At 40.3% G+C, this 23,288-nt stretch overlaps 1 protein-coding gene and 1 long non-coding RNA gene across 5 annotated transcripts in view; one reads left to right on the top strand and one right to left on the bottom strand.

Annotated features, from left to right (window-relative positions):
- Positions 1–23,288, top strand: part of MAP3K5 (mitogen-activated protein kinase kinase kinase 5) — a 204,952-nt gene that overhangs the window by 154,500 nt on the left and 27,164 nt on the right. For 2 of the 3 annotated variants that reach the window (XM_023254424.2, XM_045058101.1), the window contains exons 15-23: positions 1,612–1,745; positions 6,666–6,793; positions 8,274–8,410; positions 9,374–9,479; positions 14,953–15,110; positions 17,243–17,420; positions 18,192–18,212; positions 22,232–22,412; positions 22,505–22,673. In XM_023254424.2, the coding sequence (XP_023110192.1) occupies positions 1,612–1,745; positions 6,666–6,793; positions 8,274–8,410; positions 9,374–9,479; positions 14,953–15,110; positions 17,243–17,420; positions 18,192–18,212; positions 22,232–22,412; positions 22,505–22,673 (1,212 nt within the window). The remainder of the gene's footprint in view (positions 1–1,611; positions 1,746–6,665; positions 6,794–8,273; positions 8,411–9,373; positions 9,480–14,952; positions 15,111–17,242; positions 17,421–18,191; positions 18,213–22,231; positions 22,413–22,504; positions 22,674–23,288) is intronic. The other variant, XM_023254425.2, reaches the window with a different exon arrangement.
- LOC111560529 lies at positions 1,070–17,363 on the bottom strand. 2 transcript variants are annotated; one of them, XR_006598322.1, is made up of 5 exons: positions 17,226–17,363; positions 15,793–15,864; positions 10,425–10,497; positions 3,076–3,238; positions 1,070–1,225 (listed from the first exon to the last, which is right to left on the bottom strand). It is a non-coding gene; the product is annotated as an uncharacterized LOC111560529 (long non-coding RNA). The 2 variants fall into 2 exon arrangements; XR_002742463.2 differs by lacking the exon at positions 17,226–17,363 and adding an exon at positions 15,964–16,491.

Genomic DNA, 23,288 nt, shown 5'->3' with positions numbered 1-23,288 from the left:
ATATCACTTCATACCTGTCAGAATGGCTAAAATCAAAAACACAAGAAATAACTAGTGCTGGTGAAGATGTGAAGAAAAAAGAATCCTTGTGTACTCTTTGGTAGGAATACAAACAGGTGGAATCACTGTGGAAAACAGCGGTTTCTCAAAAAAATTAAAACTGTAATTACTGTATTATCCAGTAATTGCACTACTGGATATTTACCCAAAGAAAATGAAAACACTAATTCAAAAAGATACATGCACCCCTGTGTTTATTGCAGTATTACTTAAAATACCCAAATATGGCAGTAACCCACATGTCCATTGATAGATGATATCTATTATAATGGAATATTACTCAGCCATAAAAAAGAATGAAATCTTACCATTTGCAACAACATGGATGGATTTAGAGCACATAATGCTAAGTGAAGTCAGTCAGAGAAAAACAAGTACCTATATGATTTGACTCATATGTGGAATTTGAGAAACAAAGCAAACAAAGAAAAAAAGAGATGACCAAAAACCCTAGAGAACAAACTGGTGGTTGCCAGAGGGGATGTGGATCAGGAATGGGTTAAATAGATAAAGGAGAATAAGAGTACACTTACCCTGATGAGCACTGAGAAATGTATAGAGTTATTGAGTCATTGTATTGTGTACCTGAAACTAATATAACATTACATCTTAGTTATACTTGAATAAAAAAAAAAAAAGAAAAAGAAACCTACAAAAACAAAAAAATTTGTTGACTTAAAAGGTTAGAAATCAATTTTTTTAATGGCCAACTAAACCCTTCTTTGAGAGGCCAACTCTTTTTTTTAATGGCCAACTTAAACCCTTTCTGAGAAAAAGAGCTTGTTCTATGTTCTCTCCTGTTCCGTGTAGTTTTACACTGGGTTTCTAGAGTCGTGGCTTGACCTTTTGGTGGCCTTAAATTTGGTAATTCCAGTCTGAAACCAAAAACTTCCAGGTCTCAGGAGGTCTCTACCGAATAGTCTCTAAACCTCTCTTACTTTGATCCAGTTTTCCATAGTTGACTGAGACGCTTGACAGCTTGGGGTTTAGGGCTGTAGATATTTCTTTCTACATCAAAGATGAGATTTTCCTCTTCTCTTTAATTTTTAAAATGTTTTTTTGTCTTGGGGAATCCAATGATGAAAATTTTCTGCTTCCCCAAAATCTTTCTTTCAGGGGCTTTATTCTTTTGGCAGAGTATGTAATACTTGGACAGTATTAAAAGCTGGGAAATAAAAGAAAAAATAATTAGATGGAATAGATATTGATAGACATTATTGCTAATCATACTCATTTCCAAGATCTATGAAAACTAGGATTGAGTGGGTAAAGTAATCCAAGTGGGCTTTTGAAGAAGTACTTTTCTGGATTTAAATACATAGTCCTCACTGTGTTCATAGCCATTGTGAAAACATGAACACACTATCTGCTTTCTGTTGGGAGTGTCTATTTTCTGGTTCTTGAAGCTGCAGTTTAGAACTTCATCATATCATTTTGCTTGTTAAAGCCATCTGATAAAATAAGGAAAAATGCTCTTAGAAAAAGTTTGATATTTAAGTGTAAAATGCAACTAACATGTCAACCTCCTGTCCCCATTTTTTCCCTTTGTAGTATGACTACGAATATGATGAGAACGGAGACAGAGTTGTTTTAGGAAAGGGCACTTACGGGATTGTCTACGCAGGCCGAGACCTGAGCAACCAAGTCAGAATTGCTATAAAGGAAATCCCAGAAAGAGATAGCAGGTACAGTACTTGTGGCTAATAAAAGCTGTTTTCACCATGTTCTGGGTTGTTGATGTCATCTTAGACAATATTTTGGTGATATTCTAACTAATGAAACTCTGTCTGAAAACTCCACTGTTTTAATCAGCCCCCCTGTGAGGTTTAGCTGCTTTATCACTCAGTGATTCAAGCACAACTCTCTGGTGGGGAAGATGGCCTCTCTTAGGTGACAAAGACAGAACTTTTAATGAGTAGAAAAGACGATGGCCTGTGTGAACTAGGCTCAGGTATGTCACAGAATGGTTGATTTATTAGACACATAGATGGGGAGTAAGCATGATCAGCAGTGGTTTGAACCAGAAGTTCTAGTGTCCAGTCCAGCATCTACAGAGCTTGGAAGTCATCCTCCATCAGTGGTAAGCTGACTAAACTGAGAAACCAACAGCTCTTCTTGGATCCATTGGAGAAATGAGGTCACGGGCCAAGCCATTGCTCCCAAATTTGGAGAGACAGCCATGGGTTGGGGGGCATACTTGGTGAGTTTAGCCTCCAGGAGCCCTACTAGATCCTTACAGTAATATTGGAGAAAAATCTCTTTGTGCTTCCAGCAGGGGGAAGGATGAGAGTAACTGTTTTGAAATCTACTCTTCCTAACAAGGCCCACCCAAAAAAGACGATTTTTACCAGGGTCTAACCTATTAGACTGTTACCAGAGCCTAACTCGTGCCCACTGTAGCCATGCTGTCCCAGCTGAAGGTGGCAGGGGAAGGGGCAGGAGAGGCCTGCAAAGCATTTGTGAGGCTCATAGCCCAGTGGCACAGGCTCTCTAAGAAACTGATACCTAAGCATGAGACTACAAGAATGCCCTCCCAGAATTCCTTTTACCTAACACATCATGCCTGACTGCCAACAAAAATTACAAGGCATACTAAAAGGCACAAACACAGTTTGAAGAGACAGAATAAATATCAGAACCAGACTCAGATATGGTAGGGATGTTGGAATTATCAGACCAGGAATTTAAAACAACTTTAATATGCTAAGGGCTCTAATGGGTAGATAGCATGCAAAAACAGAGGGAGTGTAAGCAGAGATAGAAACTCTAAATAAGAATCAAAGGAAATGCTAGAGATAAAAAACAAGAACAAATGGGGCACCTGAGTGGCTCAGTCAGTTAAGAGTCTGACTCTTGATTTTGGCTCCAATTATGATCTCATGATTTGTGAATTTGAGCCCCACGTCGGGCTCTGTGCTGACACTGCAGAACCTGCTTAGAATTCTCTCTCTCCTTCTCTATCTGTTCCTCCCTCCCCCTCAAAATAAATAAATAAAAACTTTAAAATAAAATCACCTTTGTAACTTAAGTTTATTCAACCACCAGTGTACGTACACAAAGCACACCAACAAAGATCTTGTTCTATAGCAATGCATTTGGCATAAAGTGGGTTGTTTGAAAATACTTGCATGACAAGTGCTTCTCTTAAACAGCTGGCACAGGGCATCTTCTACATTACCTACAAAAGAAAAAGTGAAGTCTATCATGTTATTGTGAGATACCACACACAAAGGTATTTCTATCTATGTGCCCTGGAGAGCTTTTGATGTTGCATGTAAAAAGATAGCAGTTAGAAAGGACAATTGCTATGATAATAGGATGCATGTGAATAATGCATGATCCAGCATTGGCCATCTGGAATGAAAGATCACAGCAACGCAAATCATTGCTTCTGTGTTTCATTTACACTTTAAAAACACTTTGTTAGAGAAGCAGAGTAGTTGTAGGATAGAGGTGGTGGTGGATTCATAACCTATCCCAACTAGTTGTTAATTTCAGACTGACTTCCTCCTCTAACATTCTACACATGCCTGAACTATTTACTTAGATCAGTTATTCTCTACCCTGCTGCATATTAGAACGAACTGGGGAACTTTAAAAAACACTTGATGCTCAGGTCTTACCACCCCAAATTCTGGGGTGGGTCATATGCATTGATATTTTTTCAATATCCTTCCAGATGAAATGTCTAGCCAAGGCTGGGAACCATTGGTTTAGATGGATATCGTGGGAATTTGACTCAGAGAAGGTGCTCTGGAAACACATATGGATCAATACTTTTTCAAAGCTAAATATATATATCTCTGATTACCTATACCATTTCTTCTTTCCATTGTCACAGCTAATTGAGAAGAAATAAGATTTTCTTATAATTTCCATAGATAAGCATTGCTTATCGACTTGAACGAGTTATAATTTCATGCTTATTCAGCGCTTGGCACTTACTCTTTCACTTAGAACTGCTGAGTGTTACCAATCAATTTCATATTGGAGAAGAGTTCTTACTCTTAGCTAGGATGAATCTTGACTATTATTGTAACTTTTAAGCCATCCTTTGGTTACTACATATTGGAGGGGATGGGGGAGTAGTGTATTTCCTTTTCCAGGATCTTAAATTTATTAAAATTTTTTTTCAGTTTTTAAGTTATTTTTAAAAGACAGAGAGAGACAGAGCACAAATAGGGGAGGGGCAGAGAGAGAAGGAGACACAGAATCCAAAGCAGGCTTCAGGCTCTGAGCTGTCAGCACAGAACCCGATGCAGGGCTCGAACTCACAAACCATGAAATCATGACCTGAGCCGAACTGACTGAACCACCCAGGCTCCCCTCCAGGATCTTACATTTAAAAGTTCATGATTGGTTTTCAATAGAAGGTCAAGGGGTGGGAGCCTCTTGGTTCATCATAAACTGAACTAATCACTTACTTCAGATTATTTAGTCATCTTGATGTCCTAAATCTGTAGAATAGACCCAATATTTGCTACTAATTTATCTTATGCATATCAAGAGCAATCTTATTAACTAGTGTTAATAAAAGGTTTAAACTTGATGGAAAAAGTAACTTTCTTACAAATGTCCTGAGAATCATAACCTAAGTATTTTTTTTTCAGGAATTTTTATTTTTTATTTTATTTAATTTTTTTTCAATATATGAAATTTATTGTCAAATTGGTTTCCATACAACACCCAGTGCTCATCCCAAAAGGTGCCCTCCTCAATACCCATCACCCACCCTCCCCTCCCTCCCACCCCCCATCAAACCCTCAGTTTGTTCTCAGTTTTTAAGAGTCTCTTATGCTTTGGCTCTCTCCCGCTCTAACCTCTTTTTTTTTTCCTTCCCCTCCCCCATGGGTTTCTGTTAAATTTCTCAGGATCCACATAAGAGTGAAAACATATGGTATCTGTCTTTCTCTGTATGGGTTATTTCACTTATAACCTAAGTATTTTATTGGTTACACTCTATACCAGTATTTCTTATGTTGTCTCCCTCAGTTATCAATATGGAATTGTCTCTAACTGATAGCCTGCTAAGGGTTTTCAGTATAATACCTACGTCTATAGTTCCTAGACCAGTTCTAAAGAAAAATAAAATGAGTAAAAGATCTAAAGTACAAGTCAGTTTTTTGTTATTGTTGGCAGCATTCTGAGTAATATTTTACAGATTATAAAAGTTTAAATTAAATGAACTTGGATTTTTGTAACCTGCTAATTTGTAGTATATTCTGAAAAACTTCATGAAAATAGTATTATACAATACTAACCACTTCTAGAATTTGTTATTGGCATTCAAAAAAAATCCATTCTGTTTATATGGATTTGCCATTGTAAGATCTAAGCGTTTCTTTTTTTTTAATATTTATTTATTTTTGAGAGACAGAGTGAGACAAAGTGAGAGTGGGGGAGAGGCAGAGAGAGAGAGAGGGAGACACAGGATTGGAAGCAGGCTCCAGGCTTTGAGCCATCAGTACAGTCTGTCGCTGGGCTTGAACCCACTGACCGTGAGATCATGACCTGAGCTGAAGTCGGATGCTCAACCAACTGAACCATGCAGGCGCCCCAAGAGCTAAGCATTTCTTGCATGTAGTACTGAAGCAGATTATGAGGCATCAGGTTTGTGGTTTATGTTTTAGTGGTTAGTGCCTTTCATACCTGTAACCTCCATTGTAGAACAGAAAAAATATTAGGGCATAGCTTTGAGTCCCTAACACCCTACTGTAGTTAGTTATACAATAATCATATTAATATAATATAAATATATAATATAATATTAATGTTCGAGACTGCTAAGAGTCTACAGGCTTTATAGTACTTCAAATAATCATCAAAAGGGTTTTTCTGTATGTTCCAGAAATACAAAACACTTTCATTGTATAATCTGATAAAGCAACACACATCAAGTACATGATTTTGAAGCCTGGTTTAATGCTGGTCTTTCAGCATGGAGGCCTGGTTAGGATGGAGTAAAAAAAAAAAAAAAAAATCCTGAAGTACTAAAACTGATAGACTCAGTAAGATGAGGATTTTTGAGGAGCTCAAGGAGACAGGATTTAAATGGTTTTGTGTTTTCTACAGAAGAGTTGCTGGAGCTTCCAGTAAGTCCTAGAGTGAAGATGAAAGTTACTTGAAATTTTTATCTTCCTGGGCAAGAGTCTCCTCTAATAGCAGAGTTATGTTATGAGGCGAGTGGAATTGAAAGTCATTTAATTTAGACAATGAGCTATGTAGGTGCGTTCAATTTTCCTGGGCTAATATCTGTCACTTACTAGCTTTCTTTAAGATCTTGGGTAGGTTCGTCATCCTCCTGGTGAATCAATTTCCTCATCTGTAAAATGGGCATCTGAAAAGTACCTTCTCCTAGGGTTCTTGTGAGAAATGAGTACATACGGTAGGCTCAGATCAGTGCCTGACACATTTCCCCACAGACCCTACCCACTACCACTTCAACTTCCCAGAATTTATGTTATGAGAAATAAAGGCTTTAGATAGCCATATTTTACTTTACATATGGGCATATATCTAGCTGATGTTTTCAATTTGTACTGCTTAAATGTATACACTAAAATCTGGCTACGTAATTAGCTCATCAACATTTGCACGTCTTTTAGATACTCCCAGCCCCTACATGAAGAAATAGCATTGCATAAGCATCTGAAGCATAAAAATATTGTCCAGTATCTGGGCTCTTTCAGTGAGAACGGTTTCATCAAAATCTTCATGGAGCAGGTCCCAGGAGGTAAGAGATGTTTTTCTTTTTTAAGAAATTATAAATTTGTAGGGGCTTGAAGAGGAGAACAAGTGAATGGGATTTATGAGTTTACACGTCTTATTTCATCTAAGTTAAAAGAAAAATGAGATTATGTTCATTGCAGCATTGTTCACAGTAGCCAAGATATGGAAAGAACCTAAGTATCCCATCACTGGATGAATGGATAAAGAAAATGTGTTTTGTATACATAATAGAATATTATTCAGTCATTAAAAAGAGTGAAATCTTGCCATTTGCAACAACACAGATGGACTGTGAGGGCATTATGCTAAGTGAAATAAGTTATGCAGAAAAAGATAAAAACTATATGAGCTCTCTTACATGTGGAACTAAAAAAAAAAAAACCCAGAGGCATCTGGGTGGCTCAGTCGGTTAAGTGTCTGACTCTTGATTTCTGCTCAGGTCATGACCTCATGGTTTATGAGTTCAAGCCCTGAGTAGGCAGAAGGTGCAGAGCCTGCTTGGGACTCTCTATCTCCTTCTCTCTGCCCCTCCCAAACTCCCAGGCCTTCTCTCTCTCTCTCCCCCTCTCTCTGCCCCTCCCCAACTCCCACGCCTGCTCGCTCTCTCTCTCAAAATAAATAAACAAATACATAAAATCCCTGGGGCGCCTGGGTGGCTCAGTCGGTTAAGCGTCCAACTTCAGCTCAGGTCATGATCTCACGTCCGTGAGTTCGAGCCCCGTGTCAGGCTCTGTGCTGACCGCTCAGAGCCTGGAGCCTGTTTCAGATTCTGTGTCTCCCTCTCTCTCGGAACCCTCCCCCATTCATGCTCTGTCTCTCTCTGTCTCAAAAATAAATAAACGTTAAAAAAAAATTTTTTTAAAATACATAAAATCCCAAACAAACAAAGGAAACAAGTTCAAAAATAACAAAGAACAGACGCAGGGGATAGGGGTGGGCAAAATGGGTGAAGAAGGTCAAAAGGACCAAACTTCCAGTTATAAAATAAATTAGTCCTGGGGATGTAATGTACAGCCTGATGACTATAGTTAATAACATTGTATTGTGTGTTTGAAAGTTGCTGAGATGTATATAAATATCGCAATGTATATAAATATCAAGTCATTATGTTTTACACCTGAAACTAATACAATGTTATATGTCGAATATACTTCAAAATTTTTTACAAATTTAGACATGTGACATCAGCTTGAAGTTTATTAGGAGGCAATACAAATATCCTGAACGATTTTAGTATCAATCATTGTGACCTAGATTAAAGTTAGGGACTGAGGAGCCTTTTATTTTGACCGTATTTGATAATGAGCATCTTCAGAGCAGGGACACTTTCCTATTCATACGTGAGCCCAGGTGTCTAATACTCCAGTTCCTGGGCCACCATGAATAACCAGGAAGTGTTAGCTTAAATTAATGTTACATTATTAACATGCTTTAAAGAACTCATTTGAATAAGAATTTATCCACTGTTTCTCCCTGCTTTGCAGGAAGTCTTTCAGCTCTCCTTCGTTCCAAATGGGGCCCATTGAAGGACAATGAGCAAACAATTGGCTTCTATACAAAGCAAATACTTGAAGGATTAAAATACCTCCATGACAATCAGATAGTCCATCGGGATATAAAGGTAGGATGCACGAGGATTCACGTTTGAAAGTTCCTTGGTGGGCAACTGGTTTTGTTTTCTTTTTGCAAAAGTCATACTGTGTTATGAGTATTAATTTAGAATTGTGAATAAATAAATCGTAGAAATAGCAGAAATGCAAGATACTAACTCCTCTGCTCTGAGTCAGGTATTGGTACTCATGCCTTATCTCTTCTCCTCAAGGAATAAGCCTCTTAACTGTGTTCACCCAACAAAGATTGAGCTTCCACTGCACCCCTGGCACTGTTTGAGGTGCTCTGGGGAGGGGGCAGCACAGCAGAACAAAACTGGACAGGATAAGGTCTCCGCCCCTGACGAGATCACAGGCTGGTTCATCTTGGTATCCTTGCCCTGAGTAGCTACTCAGTAAATATTTACTGCATCAATGGATGAATGATTTGGAGGGAAAATAAATAAGATCTTCTCTTCTCACAAGTATCATATACTGATTGTTTGAACTAAAATTAAGTAACTTACTTGATTCTTCTTAAAAAGAGGAAATTCAGAACTAATACATTTCTGACAAAGGTGGCACCGTGGAAAGGAAGTCAATATTACTATCCGCAGATCATCCCAGATCTCGTGATTTGCCATATCCCCAAATATTCCGGGAAAAGAAGTAAAATAAAAGAAAATACAATGGGAAATCATGAATGTCATGTTTGAACTTAATCACACACAGGTGACCCCTTCTGTTCACAAACCACAGCAAACTCTGACCAGGCAGGCGCCTTTTGACCTTGAGGCCTGAGTAGCACGTTGTGAAATGATAATATAGGCACAAAAATGGTGTCAAGAATTCACTCTTGAGGTTAACTGTAATGAAGACTACAGACTTAGTGGCCTCGTTTACTCTGGGGACACCATTTCTTATTGGACTTACGAGCCAACAACAAACAGTACTGGAGGAAAGACTAGTTTTGATTCAAGTCTTTTGTTCTCTAGGGTGACAATGTGTTGATTAATACCTACAGTGGCGTTCTCAAGATCTCAGACTTCGGGACATCAAAGAGGCTTGCTGGCATTAACCCATGTACTGAAACTTTTACTGGTATGTTTTTGCAATGATGATACGGATCTTAATGTAATTAAAGAAATAATTGCTGCGTTAGAGCATAATGTGAGAGATAAAGTCCGTCTGGGTTCTCACAGGCATTAATGCCAGTATCTTTTGATGCTCACTGAAAAATGTTACACAGAATTTGACCTGGCTCTTTTCTCATCTTGTATTTCTATGACTTGCTCTGTCTCCTGGTTAATGCCACTGAAATGTTTTTTTAAACTCTCAATTTGTTTTTGTTTTCCCTTTCGTGTCATTACTTCTCTCCGGGTTGGCCTACAACCACTATAAGCCTTTATAAGATTTTTTTTTTTTTTTTTTTTTTTTTTTTACCCCAGCCTCTCTGTGACTCTTACTCATACCTTAATCTCTTCCCATTTGAACTATGAATTCCTAATCTGTTTACTCCCTGTGGCCTATTTCCTACTCACAACATAAATAACCGGTAGAATTTTCAATTCAGAAAGAGGAAGTGACTCATCAACTCAGCATTGGGGTGGGGAAGAGAGCTTGCCTGAGAAATTAGGCAATCCAGCCACCAAGCTACCTCTAGAACAAAGTCCTGAGGTAGTGGAGACAAAGCGATTGCCAAAAAGCTAACAGTAGCCAAGAGGAAACCAAGGCTCAGAGAGATTAATGATTGCCCCACAATTACAAGAGGAATTTCAACTCTGGTTCTTACCGCTCCATCCTGCTGATTCTCTTGAAGTGCTAAGTCCTTGTCATTATCATCAGAGAAAGAATAATTCAGCAAAAAAAAAAAAAAAAGAAAAAAGAAAAGTAATGAATAATCTGTGGTCTAATAGAAAGCAAAATGGCCAGGTATCCTCATTTTTGAATCCCATGAGGTAGGTGAGGAAATTGAGAGAGAGAAGAGAGATCACAGCCAGAAGTCACAACTGTTTGTAAGTGATAGAACTCAGGTTTTTAATCTACCCTTTTCTCTTTGTTTTGATCTTGCTCTGGTCCATCTTTCTCCCCATGTTGCTCACGTATCTGTTCCAGTAGCCTGGAAGAAGAAAAGGAGAGAGAGAGAAATTCTGTAAATTTTCTCAGAACATTCAGCCAACAACAGCTCTGACCCAGTTCCCACCCTCACAGCAATGGGTATTTCAGGGCACAGCATTAAACACAGTTAAAATGTATTTTTCTGAACAAAATTAATTCCATCCTGCTAGTAACTTTAAATGTGTTTCCATTTCTTTCCTCATACTCTCTCAATTTGGCAAGAGACGTTTTAGATGCTGCCAAGACTCAGTAACTTCTGACAGGAAATCCCTACTTTCAGAGGTTTTATTTGGGCAGGATGTTAATTTAATTATATCTTCTTGCTAATCTTAAAGACGTGTTTTTTGTTTTTTTGTTTTTTGTTTTTTGTGTGTTTTTTTTTAGTCCCCAAAAGAGTTTTAGTAAAGCAATCCTCCCAGAGCCCTTTGCTCTTCTCATGCTGGGGTCACATGAGTGACACGCGTAACTGATGTGCCTGGTCTGTCTCCAGGGCTGGTCAAGAGGGCTTGGAGTGGGCACACCTTGATCTGCTCACCGGATAGGCCTCACCGCTGCTTGGTCAACCTCTGATGACCTGACTTGAAAGATATTGACCTGTTTCCACTTCTTGGTGATTTGGCGAGAGGGAAGGCAGCATCAACCAGGATTTATAGAGTGCTGGCAGTATACCTGCCTGCATTAAGCGATTTACATACATGTTTTACTGAAATTCGTACATGAACCCTAATCCTTAAGTTATTAGTATCCCAGTTTATGATGAGAAATTAATGTTAAAAGAGGTCGAATAACTTGCCTGAGGTCACAGAGCTAGTAAGTAATAGAGCTAGGATTCAAACTAGACTTAACATGCCACATGGAATTCATTATCTTCTCCCCAAACCCGTTCTGCCCACACTGTTCCCCATCTCAGTTGATGGCCACCCAAGACCTAGAGTTGTCCGTGGTGCCTCTTTTCTCACACCCCGACCCAATCCGCAAAGAGACCTACTGGCTCTACCTTCAGGAGATGTCGAAAACTGGAGCACTTCTCACTGCCTCCGCTGCTGCCTCCCTCATCTCCCACCTGCGTTACCTCCATAGCCTGTTCTCCCTGCTCCCACTCTTGCCTCCTACTTTCTATTCTTAACACTGCAGCCAGAGTGATCCCTTTAAATCACATCAAGCCCTGTTACACCTGAGACTTCGGTGGCTTTCTGTTTCATTCAGACAAATGCCAAAGTCCTAATATTGTGGACAAGAATCTGACCTGATTCGGAGTCTATTACCTTTTCTAGACCTCATTTCCTACTCTTCCCCCACTTGCTTAATCACTCACTTTGTACCAGAAAACTGGTCTTCCTGCATTTCCTTCATTTTACCAGGCACAGCCCTGCCGCAAGACCTTTGCACATGCTCTATCTTCTGCTAGTAACACTCTTCTCCCAGCGATCTGCATGGCTAACTAAGTCCCTCTTCTTCAAGTTTTAACTCAGATGTCATCTCAGTGAGCCTAACATGACCACCCTATTTAGGACCACCCTCCCTGGGCATTCCTGATCCCCTTTACTACCTTTTTTTTTTTTTTTTTTTTTTTTTTGTCATTAACACATCACTTTCTAGCATGCTATATAATTTACTTATTTACTATGCTGGAGTTTAATGTGTGTCGCCTGCTGCAAAGAATGTAAGCTCCATGAGCCCAGGGATTTCTGTCTGTTTACTCCACTGCTGTATTCTAAGTGCCTGGCCCATAACAGGCCCTCAATATAAATCTGCTGAATGAATGAGTGGATTAAGTAGAATGTCAAAGTTCACACTTTTAGCCACTGAGTTGTAGTGGTTCCAAGGGTGGATGCAGTGGCAAAGAAATTCTAAAAGAGATGATTTTAAAGTGATTTTTTAAAACCTTGGAATGCAGATGTATAAGATCTGCGCTTTAGAGCTAATGCTCTCACTTTTTTCCGTAGGCTACTGTACAGATTGGCTTACATCTTCATTATCTGGCTCTGTAAATCTTTTTATATAAAATATTATGTGTCATGTGATTATGGAATAAAGAGAGCATATATGAATACATAACTAAGCCTGAGGGGGTTTTTTTGGCACTTACTCTGTGGGGGATAATTAAGCACAATTGGCAGATAGAGCTCTTTGAAATATTATCTGATGAATAGAAACATTGCATAAGGTATTGATATTACCTGAGTTGTCCAATTTTTAAAGTTCACTTCGTTGTTAACCAGTTGCAATTTCTACTCAGATATTAGTATAACTTAAATTCTCACATCCATTCTTTTTTAGATCCAAGTACAAAAAAAAAAAAAAACAATCACTATAGCTCATCAGCTATAGATGAAGAGAAATCATAGCGGTTTTCTACTAAGGGTAGGGGATTTGAAGAGTGAAGAGTGGTATTACCTTATTCTTGGCTAGGTGAAATGCTTCCCTCCAATAATGTTGCCGATTTAAGCTCACAGTACGCATGTACAATTGTATGTGAACTTGAACGTGAGCTACTGCCACACAATGAGGAGAGCTGGCGGGTAACCTGGCCAGATGACAATACTAGACAAAGATAATATACTTTCATTTGGTTTTATGAACAGCAGCCGGTTTCTAGCCTGTGTTGGTGGGTTTCATGGGAACAACTTAGAGGAGTTGTGCCTAGCAGTTTCATCTGTAAATCATGCATGAGGCACTCATAAAGGTGTCTGTATTTATCAGGTTGTCTGTCAGTTTGGTTATGAATCAGAAAATACTGAAGTAGCTCTTTTAGCAACTGCCTCAGGATTGGAGATAATTGAATGTGGCATCTTGGATGAGTTCCTGTTTGCTGATTATATCATTTGTAGGAGTATATCAGTAGCAGGGGATGTGGCAATAATCTGTTCCTGTTCACACTCCTGACTCATTGTTGGATTTGGGGGAATCAATCTAGGGTCTCTGAGAAGCCAAGCCAGCCTCTTGTTGGAGCCACTTGAGATAACCACAGTTGAGTGTTTATCTGGGATAGACCAGACTAAACCTAGAACCAAGTGTTCTTGACTCCCCATTCAATGCTCTTGCCATCCTACCACACTCTTCAACTCTCTGATTCCACATAGCCTTTTAAATCTCCTATGTTTCGTTGTATTCTTCTTCACATTGTGTCTGGTGATTTGTCTGTACTAATGGCTCAAGACCTGTCTTTGATCTGTTAAACCTGTTATTCCATGGACCACAGGCATGCAGCAGAAGCCATATATATTTGATTTACAGAACAGAGTACACGAAAAATGGTTTACATTACTTTTAACAATGGCTTTCAGAATCTTTCATGTTTTCGTGATTTAGAGATAAGAATCAAGACAGAAGAATTAATCATTCAATTTAGATGCTGAGAAATATATCGGGGGACCTGGGTGGCTCAGTCTGTTGGGCATCCGACTTCAGCTCAGGTCATCTTACGGTTCGTGGGTTTGAGCCCCCATCGGGGCTGGAGCCTGGAGCCTGCTTCAGATTTTGTGTCTCTTCTCTCTCCACCCCACCCCTGCTTGCACTCTCTCTTTTTCTGTCTCTCAAAAATAAATGAATGTTAAAAAAACTTTATAAAAAAAAGAAATTGAGAAATATAGATCTAGAAAAAATGGATGAATGGCCTAGAATTTTTCTGGAAAGATTAGAAGTATACATAATAGGAATCTTTGTGTATTTGAAAAACTAATTGCAAAAAATGTGTGTTGATATATTCTCTGTTGTTCTCAAATGACTAATTGTTAGAAGTTTCTAAGAGGCCCCAATAAAGTGATACCTCATTTATACTCTAGTATCTAGATGACAAAGCATCTATTCATGACCAGATCACATTGGCAAACTATTCTTATATCCCTGATAAAATCCATTATGACAACTGTTATTTCCATTTTTATTAATGACCAAGAAAAATGGAACACAAAAAAATGAGATATTGGGGCACCTGGGTGGTTCAGTTGGTTAAGCATCCAACTCTTGATTTCAGTTCAGGTTATGATTTCACAGTTCATGAGTTCAAGCCCCATGTCAGGCTTCCTGCTCTCTCTCTCTCTCTCTCTCTCTCTCTCTCTCTCTCTGCCCCTCCTCCTCTTGCACTCTCTCTTTCTCTTTCAAAATAAAATAGGCATAAAAAAAAGATGAGGGGCACCTGAGTGGCTCAGTGGGTTAAGCATCTGACTCTGGTTCAGGTCATGATCTCATGGTCATGGGATCAAGCTCTGCATCAGGCTCTGTGCTGAGAGTGCAGAACCTGATTGGGATTCTCTCCCTCTGCCTCTTTCTCTGCCACCTCCCCTGCTCCTGCTTTCTCTCTCTCTCTCAAAATAAATAAACTTAAAACAAGAAAAGATGAGATACTAAGACCTGAATCATGCTTCTAAAGTTGTCTTATTTATGTAGACAGTTAAAGCTGTCATTAGATATTCATGTGTTTTCTAAAGTAGAAGTGTGTTTGGATTACCCCCAGGTACCCTTCAGTATATGGCACCAGAAATCATAGACAAAGGACCAAGAGGCTACGGGAAAGCAGCAGACATTTGGTCTTTGGGCTGCACGATCATCGAAATGGCCACAGGGAAGCCACCTTTTTATGAACTGGGAGAACCACAAGCAGCTATGTTCAAGGTCACATTTCAAATGTCTTAAATGTCTTAAAAACCACTGGATAAAGCTATTAGATTAGATGTTCCATGTGTCTATATGATAATTTTTTTAGGCCAAAGGAGAGGAGCGTAGGTAAGCACATTAAATGTGCTCACAAAGTTCATTGAAGTTCATGAAGATTCACATCCCTCAGAGTCAATGTGTGTGCCTCACACTGAGGATCTGTCTGTCTCTCCCTGCCTTAGTTTTCTCAGCTATAAAGTGAGATTCCATGTAAGTTCCTCTGATGCCTTTTCACAATGCAACATAAATAACATACTACTTTACGGAAGATGTTTTAAGCTCTTTGGGAAATAGTCTGAAAATCTTCCATGGAAGGAGATGTTAAAGACGTTTTTTTATTCATTTAAATATTAAATCAAAGCAATATTTCCCTTCTCTATCAGAAGAGTCTAGAGGCTCCATTAAGAAAGGGGTGGGCATAATTGCTACTTTGAGGACGTCAATCATATTCTTACGTAGCGACTCTTCTAGTCTGTTTATTTGCCCTCTCCTGGAAGTGGGAAGCAGCCCACCTCCCAGAATAGGAAGCACCAAATATGGAAATAGGGCTGAGAAAGCCCAGGGGCCACTGCTTCAGAATTCAGGGACTGAGCAAAGCAGTGACCAGTTCTGAGTCCCTTCAGTCCCCACCTGCCCTTACCTGCCACGCTGCCAAGCCCAAGATTTAAACTGAGAACTTGTTTCCCAAGGAGTAGAGCTCAAGTCTGTCGTTCTGTAAGGCAGAGAACTTCTGATAAGTTGTTATCTCTTTCCCTGCCGCTGACGATGTTTCTAGCGACTTGCCTCCCGTGATGAGCCCTGTGTGACCTACCTTCCGCTTTTGTGTAAAGGTTGCCTTACTTTAAGCTTGAAGGTGATCTGATGGGTTACTGCTGATACAGAAATGAGTAGTGCAACCAAACGAGAAGGGCAGTGAGAGCTGCTGAGAGAGCTGCCCTTCTTGACATAAATGAATGTCTTCCTCTTCTTGGTCAGTCTTTCAACTTTTCACCCATCTCTAGGAGTTCCCTCTGAAATGCTGCTCTCTTCCCCATCGGTGCAGGGATTATTATACAATATGCATTAAATGAGATAATATAGACTCGAGCACTGATTTACAGTGTTTGAACGTAGGCTCCAACACTGTCAAACTCTTCGGGGACATTGGGTAGATGACTTAAACTTCTTGTACCTCATTTTCCTCATCTATAAAATGGGTATAAAAATAGTACCTATCTAATAAAGGTTTTTTGAGACATATATGAGATAATACATGCAAAGCACTTAGAATAGTGTCTGACATATAGTAAAGGCTATATAATTAACCATAAATAACTGTATATTATTATCTATATAATAATTCACTTATATAAGCTATATAGTAACAAAAAATATTTCCTTAGAAAATTTTCTTTACTAATACATGAAAACATTACTGAAAAAATTTAGAATGACAGCGATGAGAAGAAAATTCTAATTGTTATAAAAATTCTGTTTGTTTAATTTTAAAATATTTAAAAATATCTCTATATATGAGCAATTTGGGGCAGGAAAAATATTCACAAATCATTGCATAGGGGAAAGAACACAGGCTTTAAGCCAAAAAAATTAAGGTTTCGATCCCAGATCTCTGTTTCTGTAACACGTAACCTCACCCCTCTGAGCCTCATTTTCCTCTTTGATGTGACAGGGATAATATTTAATCCATTGGGTTGTTGGGAGTATTCAGTGGAACTTATAAATCAAAAAACCAAACACGATTCCTGGCCTATAGCTATTAGGACCAACACAATGGTCTCAATTACAGGTATCTTTCTTGCATGCCAGTGTACTAATGTGTGCTAAAACTTTGAGGACTGAATTATTACTTCATTATGCTGTCTACTGTCTTAACATGATTGCTCTGTGTATGTCATTGATGAGGTTACAAAAGCACTTTGGAAACTTCCCATAACCTAGAGAAAAAAATATCCTATCTTGCTTTGAGAAAAGGCATGAGTTTGTAGGAAGTATATGGTAAAGGACTTTGTTGTGCTAGGGGACCAAGTTTTGGATCCTGGAGCTCATGTGATGAGAGGGTCACTCAGAAGTTACCTTGTGCTGTGTCTTAGGTGGGAATGTTTAAAGTCCACCCGGAGATCCCAGAGTCCATGTCCGCAGAGGCCAAGGCGTTCATATTGAAATGTTTTGAACCGGACCCCGACAAGAGAGCCTGTGCTAACGACTTGCTTATTGACGAGTTCTTAAAAGTTTCAAGCAAAAAGAAGAAGACGCAACCTAAGCTTTCAGGTATGTGGTTGCATTGAGGAGGATGTGAGGCAGAGTCACTAAACCCTCAGCCTTTAAGGTAGATTTTTCTAGAAGTAAGGTAATCTGTTATAGATAGGTATCACTGGAAATTCATGTAAACATTAGCTGAGTGTTCTCAGGTGTTCAGTTTTGGTATCAGGAAGCTGTCTTATCATCGATTTCACAAAGGCCAGGGCCTCATACATAATAGTCTTTCATCACCTGGTTAGTAGGTAGGTAGTATATCAGTAGCTATAGCATTCTGGCATCACTGATACAATGGTTACAGCATAATAGGGGTGAAATACAGCTTTTTAGAGCTGAAACTTTAAATCACCACTGATGAGCTACAGGGCTATTATGGAGCTGTTAAAACTTCCAAGCCATCCAGATAATATGTTCTTTTAATTTTAGTCAGTGGAAAATACCTGTTGCCTCTTACAGAATATTGTTTGGAATAACTACTACCCGCCCTCTGCAAGAAAAAAAAAAAAAAGAAGAGAAGAGAAGATTGTCAGTTACTTAAAAAAAAAAAAAAAAAGCAGTGTGAAAATATACACTGTCTCTTGCAATAGTTTCCATAGCTTATTTCAGAAAGGAAAGGCAAGTAAATGATCCATTTGTTATTGGCATTTTTGTGTTTATTTGGGATGAGTGTAGACGGTTGAATGTTTGGAAAGGACATTGATCCCTTTTCAAGCACTTTTTCATTATTTCTGTTTAACAACAAAGCCAATGTGTTCATGTTGCTGTTTGCTCTTCTTTCCACAGCCCTCTCAGCTGGATCAAATGGTGAGTTCGTTTTTATATTTTGCCCACCGAGCCAAAGCTTGGTGCATCGTGCGATATAAGCTCTAGATTTCCCATTGAAAAGCCTCATCCTCTGCTTTTTGCCTCCATGTGAGGCTCCTGGGTAGCAAGGATATGTGCAGCTGAAGCCTGGCTGGGCCATTCCTTCAGAAACCCCTCTTCTCCCCCAGAAAGCAAAAACAGATGTGCTAACCTAAACAGCTAAAATCCCGCTTGGGATTGTTCTTAGGTGTGACCGAGAACTTCATGACTCCTGTTAATTAAAACTATAAACTATAACCTGGCCTAGTTCTCCTAAATGAACACAGCTGCAGGACTCTTCCTTCCCCAGGTATTTTTATAGGTCATACACTGTTTCTGTCCAGAGGATAAGCCACGGCTTTACCTGGAGGGGCCCCAACCTCCAATAGCTGTACTCAGCTTCCCCTCAAAAGGGGGATGGGAGGGTGGTGGTGAGGAGGGTCTCCTTCCCCCTTAGGGAGACATGACTTGTCCAATACCGGACTGTTCTCCCTTTGCCACACATAGACCCAGAGAATTAAGTAAGTCATTTTAACCGAATACGCACTTACTGTGCATTCACTGCGTGCCCAAGAAATGTGCTAGGCCCTGAATATATAAGGATGACAAAAGCATAGTTCCTGACTTTAAGGAGCTGTTATTCTTAGAGGGGAGATGCATAAGGAATAAATCAACAACACCGTAGTGTAATTTAGTCAGTACAGAGAGGGTTGTAAAGGGGGACAGAGTGATGGACATCAGTCTATGAAAGTGGTTCCAAGGAAGACTTTCTAGTGAGGCAACCCCTGATGAATAAGGATGAACTTGAGTTTAACAGGTGGCTGGGGAGTGGGGAGCCAGATGAGGTCAGTCCTAGCCTGAGTTAATGCAGTGTGTGTGAAACCCCATGGTGTGAAGGGAGCAGGACGTGGCTCAGAACTGCTGGTACTTAAAATACATGGGGAAGAGAAGAAGCTGGAGGTGGTAAAGCAGGGTCATATCCCAAAGGGCTCCACGTGAGAATTAGCAAAGAGGAGTGGAGAACCGGGGAAAGACTGTAATCTGGAACTAAAAGCACGGGGTCTATAATTCTATGATAACAGAAACGTCCTATGTCTACACTGCCTGATCGTTAGCCACTACCAGTGATGTTAGCTTTAAGACCTTGATGTCTAATAGCAATGAAGACCGTGTTCCCAAGCCTTGAGTCCGTATTTGGCCAAGCTAGCCGCTGTTTTGTCCATTCTGCCATCTATTCCTGTAAATACGAAGTGAAACAAAGCACACGAGAGATCTCAACAGCTCCCGGAAATGTCTCTCAAAAGCAGTCCTGTGTTTGGGGCCCCCGACAAACCTTTCTCTTCTTAGACAACCTTACTGTTACCAGCAAGTAAGAGGTTACCCTTTTGCTTTCTGCTGTAGCAGCGCTTCCTAAAATATAGTCCGTGAAATGCTGGGTCCATGAGCTGTTTCAGAAAAATGGGAATTCCATGGTCAAGTAAATTTGGGAAATAGCGCATGTGAGCACTTTCCCCTGCCATGTATTTTCAGTGTACCAATTTGCACGGCTCTATACATTGAAATAAGGAATTGTAGTGTTAAATTGGTAAACTCAGAGCAGCTCTTCTTAGCTTCATCTCAGTTCCTACCTTCTAGTAATTCAGCAGTGTAACAAATTCAGTGACAGCAGGTGGGTCAACCAATTCATCCTTGAGAGATTTTCTAGTTGCTGATCAGTGAGATGGTTTCCCCAGAGATGAACTATCCCCGGAAGCTGTATATACTTCTCTTCTTCCTCTCTACAGCTGGAACCAAAGCCAGGTACCTCTCTAACACCTGCTTTCTTCACCTGAGCTACAAGGGGGCTAGAATAATAGAATGGCCCTGCATGGCATTTTTGATATAATCAAGGGGTAGGACATGTCCTACCTGCAAGATTCTGTGATTAAGGAAGCTCCTGGATACGGCTGGAAAACCCTTTTCCTAAGACTCAGCAGCTTGGAAGAGCTTCCCAGTGATAGGGCAGTACATTTTCAGAGAAATGTCACTTTCTGCTATGTAATGGGATTTTTTTTTTTCATCTTCTGAATCATCACTAATTGTGTCATTAGGTAAATCAAGCTCTTGGCTATACAGTGTTACCACCTGTTGAATATTTGCTTGTGAAAAGTATTTTTTATCACGTGTATTTTTCTGATTATAAACATAATACATGTTTATTGAAGAAGGTTTTAAAATTTTGGAAAAATGAAAGAAAATCACAATCACCCCAAATCACATCTTGTGGAAATAACTACCATTAATAATATGCGTTCTTTGGTATATTTTCTTACAGTTATAGATATAACAGAATAAAACACACACACACACACACACACACACACACACACACACACACATACATGGAATCATAAGGGATAGAGTCTGATAATAGTTGGAGGAAGGGAAGGAAGAAAAGAAAGAAAAGGTCTGTCTGGCTTTCCTATGTTTGTAAATCAGATGAGTGCTTCTCAGACACGTCCATCTGTCTGATCAGTGTCATGGCCTACCGCCACCCCCACTCCTTGCTGCGAATCATTATTGACTTGCAGTCACAGCAGACAGAGTCGAGAGGCCACTTGACCACTTGCTGACTGACCATCCCATGTCTTTGATACTGGGGCAGTTGTTGATTCAGCCCAGCCTAAGACGAATTAGGTAAAAAAGGGATTCTAGGCAACAGTGGCTTTCCTTTTTTATAATTTTATATCTGCCTTCTTTAGTAAGGCCTTTTGTAGTATTGGGACACTTGTTAGGGAAGGATGATTCTGGCAAAAATTTCTTTCTTTAAAATCAATATTTGATGATATGTTGGCAATTCCTACTGTGCCAGGTCAGTCTCCTCCAAAATAAAAGCCCATGTTCACTATGGACTCACAGTACCTGAGAACTGGGAAAGACCTAAGAGATCACATAGTCTGATGGTTTCCACAATTCGTGTTTGGCAAAGAACCCTTTTTCGTATGAATCCTTAAACAGAACCCTGATATATAAGACTGATAGAGCACATCTGTTTTGGGCAAAACAGGTTTGGAACTTGTGTTCTAGAATCACAGAATCCTACTCACTCACCCCAACTAAGGCAGCCCTGAGATGCTAAGGTGGACCCTTAAGCCTGTGAGGAATATGGTTTAAAAAATAGGAATCTGGAGGTACCTGGGTGCTCAGTCAGTTGAGCATCTGACTTTGGCTCAGGTCATGATCTCGCAGTTCATGAGTTTGAGCCCCACATAGGGCTGGCTGCCGTCAGCCTGTCAGTGCAGAACTCACTTCAGATACTCTGTCCCCCTCTTTCTGCCTTGCCCCTGCTTATGCTCTCCCCCCCAAAAAAAATTAAATAAAAAATATGAATTTGGTCCTTTATTTATAGACATGAGAACTGAGACCCTTAAATTGCCTTCCTAATGTCTGGCAGGTGGTCAATAGAAATGAGGAGATTGGAACCCAGGACCTCTGGGTCTGGTGCTTCTTCTACTTTTTCACAGCCCTGACGTATTCCTTTCAGGGCCTGGGAGACCTTGACCTTGCCCACCCTCCCAACCCCCCCAGGGATTGGACATGGAGCACGGGGAGAAATTAGGATCCATGACCGTCCTCTTAGGTAGCATAATTTTACTAGTCATTGCAGTGCCACACTTGACAATGAATATTGCTCTCTTTTGGTGCGTGTTTAGTATGTGTAAATTTTTTTTCAATGTTTATTTACTTTTGAGAGAGAGAGAGACAGAGACCGAGTGCAAGTGGGGGAGGAGCAGAGAGACAGGGAGACACAGAATCCGAAGCGGGCTCCAGGCTCCGAGCTGTCAGCACAGAGCCCAGCCTGACGCGGGGCTCGAACTCACGGACCAGGAGATCATGCCCTGGGCTGAAGTTGGACGCTTACCCAACTGAGCCACCCAGGTGCCCCTGGCATGCATACATTTCTAAAAGCATGAATGAGCGTTTCCCCCTCTCGTGATAAGCAGAGTATCTTAGAAGCATATCCTTGCCCGTGCCCGTCTTGGTGGAGGACACCAGCAGCAGCAGCGAATACGGCTCGGTTTCTCCGGACACGGAGTTGAAGGTGGATCCCTTCTCTTTCAAGACGAGAGCCAAATCCTGTGGAGAGCGAGACGTAAAAGGAATACGGACACTCTTTCTGGGGTAAAGACCTGACTTACTTTGGGTGAAAGAAGTACGTCATGTGTCACTTTATAAAGGACACCGTGATTTATGCTGCATTAAATTCTTAACAGCATTCCAGACGAAAATTTCGAAGACCACAGTGCTCCACCCTCCCCTGAAGAGAAAGATTCTGGATTCTTTATGCTGAGGAAGGACAGTGAGAGACGGGCCACTCTTCACAGGATCCTGACCGAAGACCAAGACAAAGTTGTGAGGAACTTAATGGAATCTTTGGCTCAGGTAACACCTCTCATGGATACTTGGTTTTCCAGACTTTGCAGACTTTCACTGTGTCATCACCCCTCGGAACTGTCACAGGCCATGTGGAGACAGGAAGGAACTGTAGGGCTCTTGAGGATGAAACCTGCCTCCCCCAGACAGGAAAAAAAACAAATCTCCGATGTAGAAACCACATTAAAAAAATTTTTTTTATTTATTTGTGAGAGAGAAAAAGAGACAGAGGGCAAGAGGGGGAGAGACAGAATCTGAAGCAGGCTCCAGGCTCTGAGCTGTCAGCACAGAGCCCGACTCTGGGCTTGAACTCACAAACCGTGAGATCATGACCTGAGCCGAAGTCGGACACGTAACCGACAGAGCCACACAGGTGCCCCTAGAAACCACACTTCTGAACATAACTATTTGTAAGTCACAAGCACACTTTCTGTGTTGGTCAAGTTCCAACGAGCTACAAGTCACTGTGACCCTTCGTTCATTTGTTTATGAATTCAATCTGTTTATCAATTCAGTTATCAATTCAACATGCATTGAGCCACATGACTTGATAATTCGGACAGTGGCACAGGGCTCCCTGCCAGTCTCCTCTGAGCATTTAGGAAAATACTGCACACACAAGGG

The sequence above is a fragment of the Felis catus genome, chromosome B2 (assembly GCF_018350175.1).
Source record: "Felis catus isolate Fca126 chromosome B2, F.catus_Fca126_mat1.0, whole genome shotgun sequence".
NCBI classification, from domain to species: Eukaryota; Metazoa; Chordata; class Mammalia; order Carnivora; family Felidae; genus Felis; species Felis catus.
The sequence above is the reverse complement of the archived record's forward strand: the minus strand, read 5'-3'. Positions and strand labels throughout refer to the sequence as shown.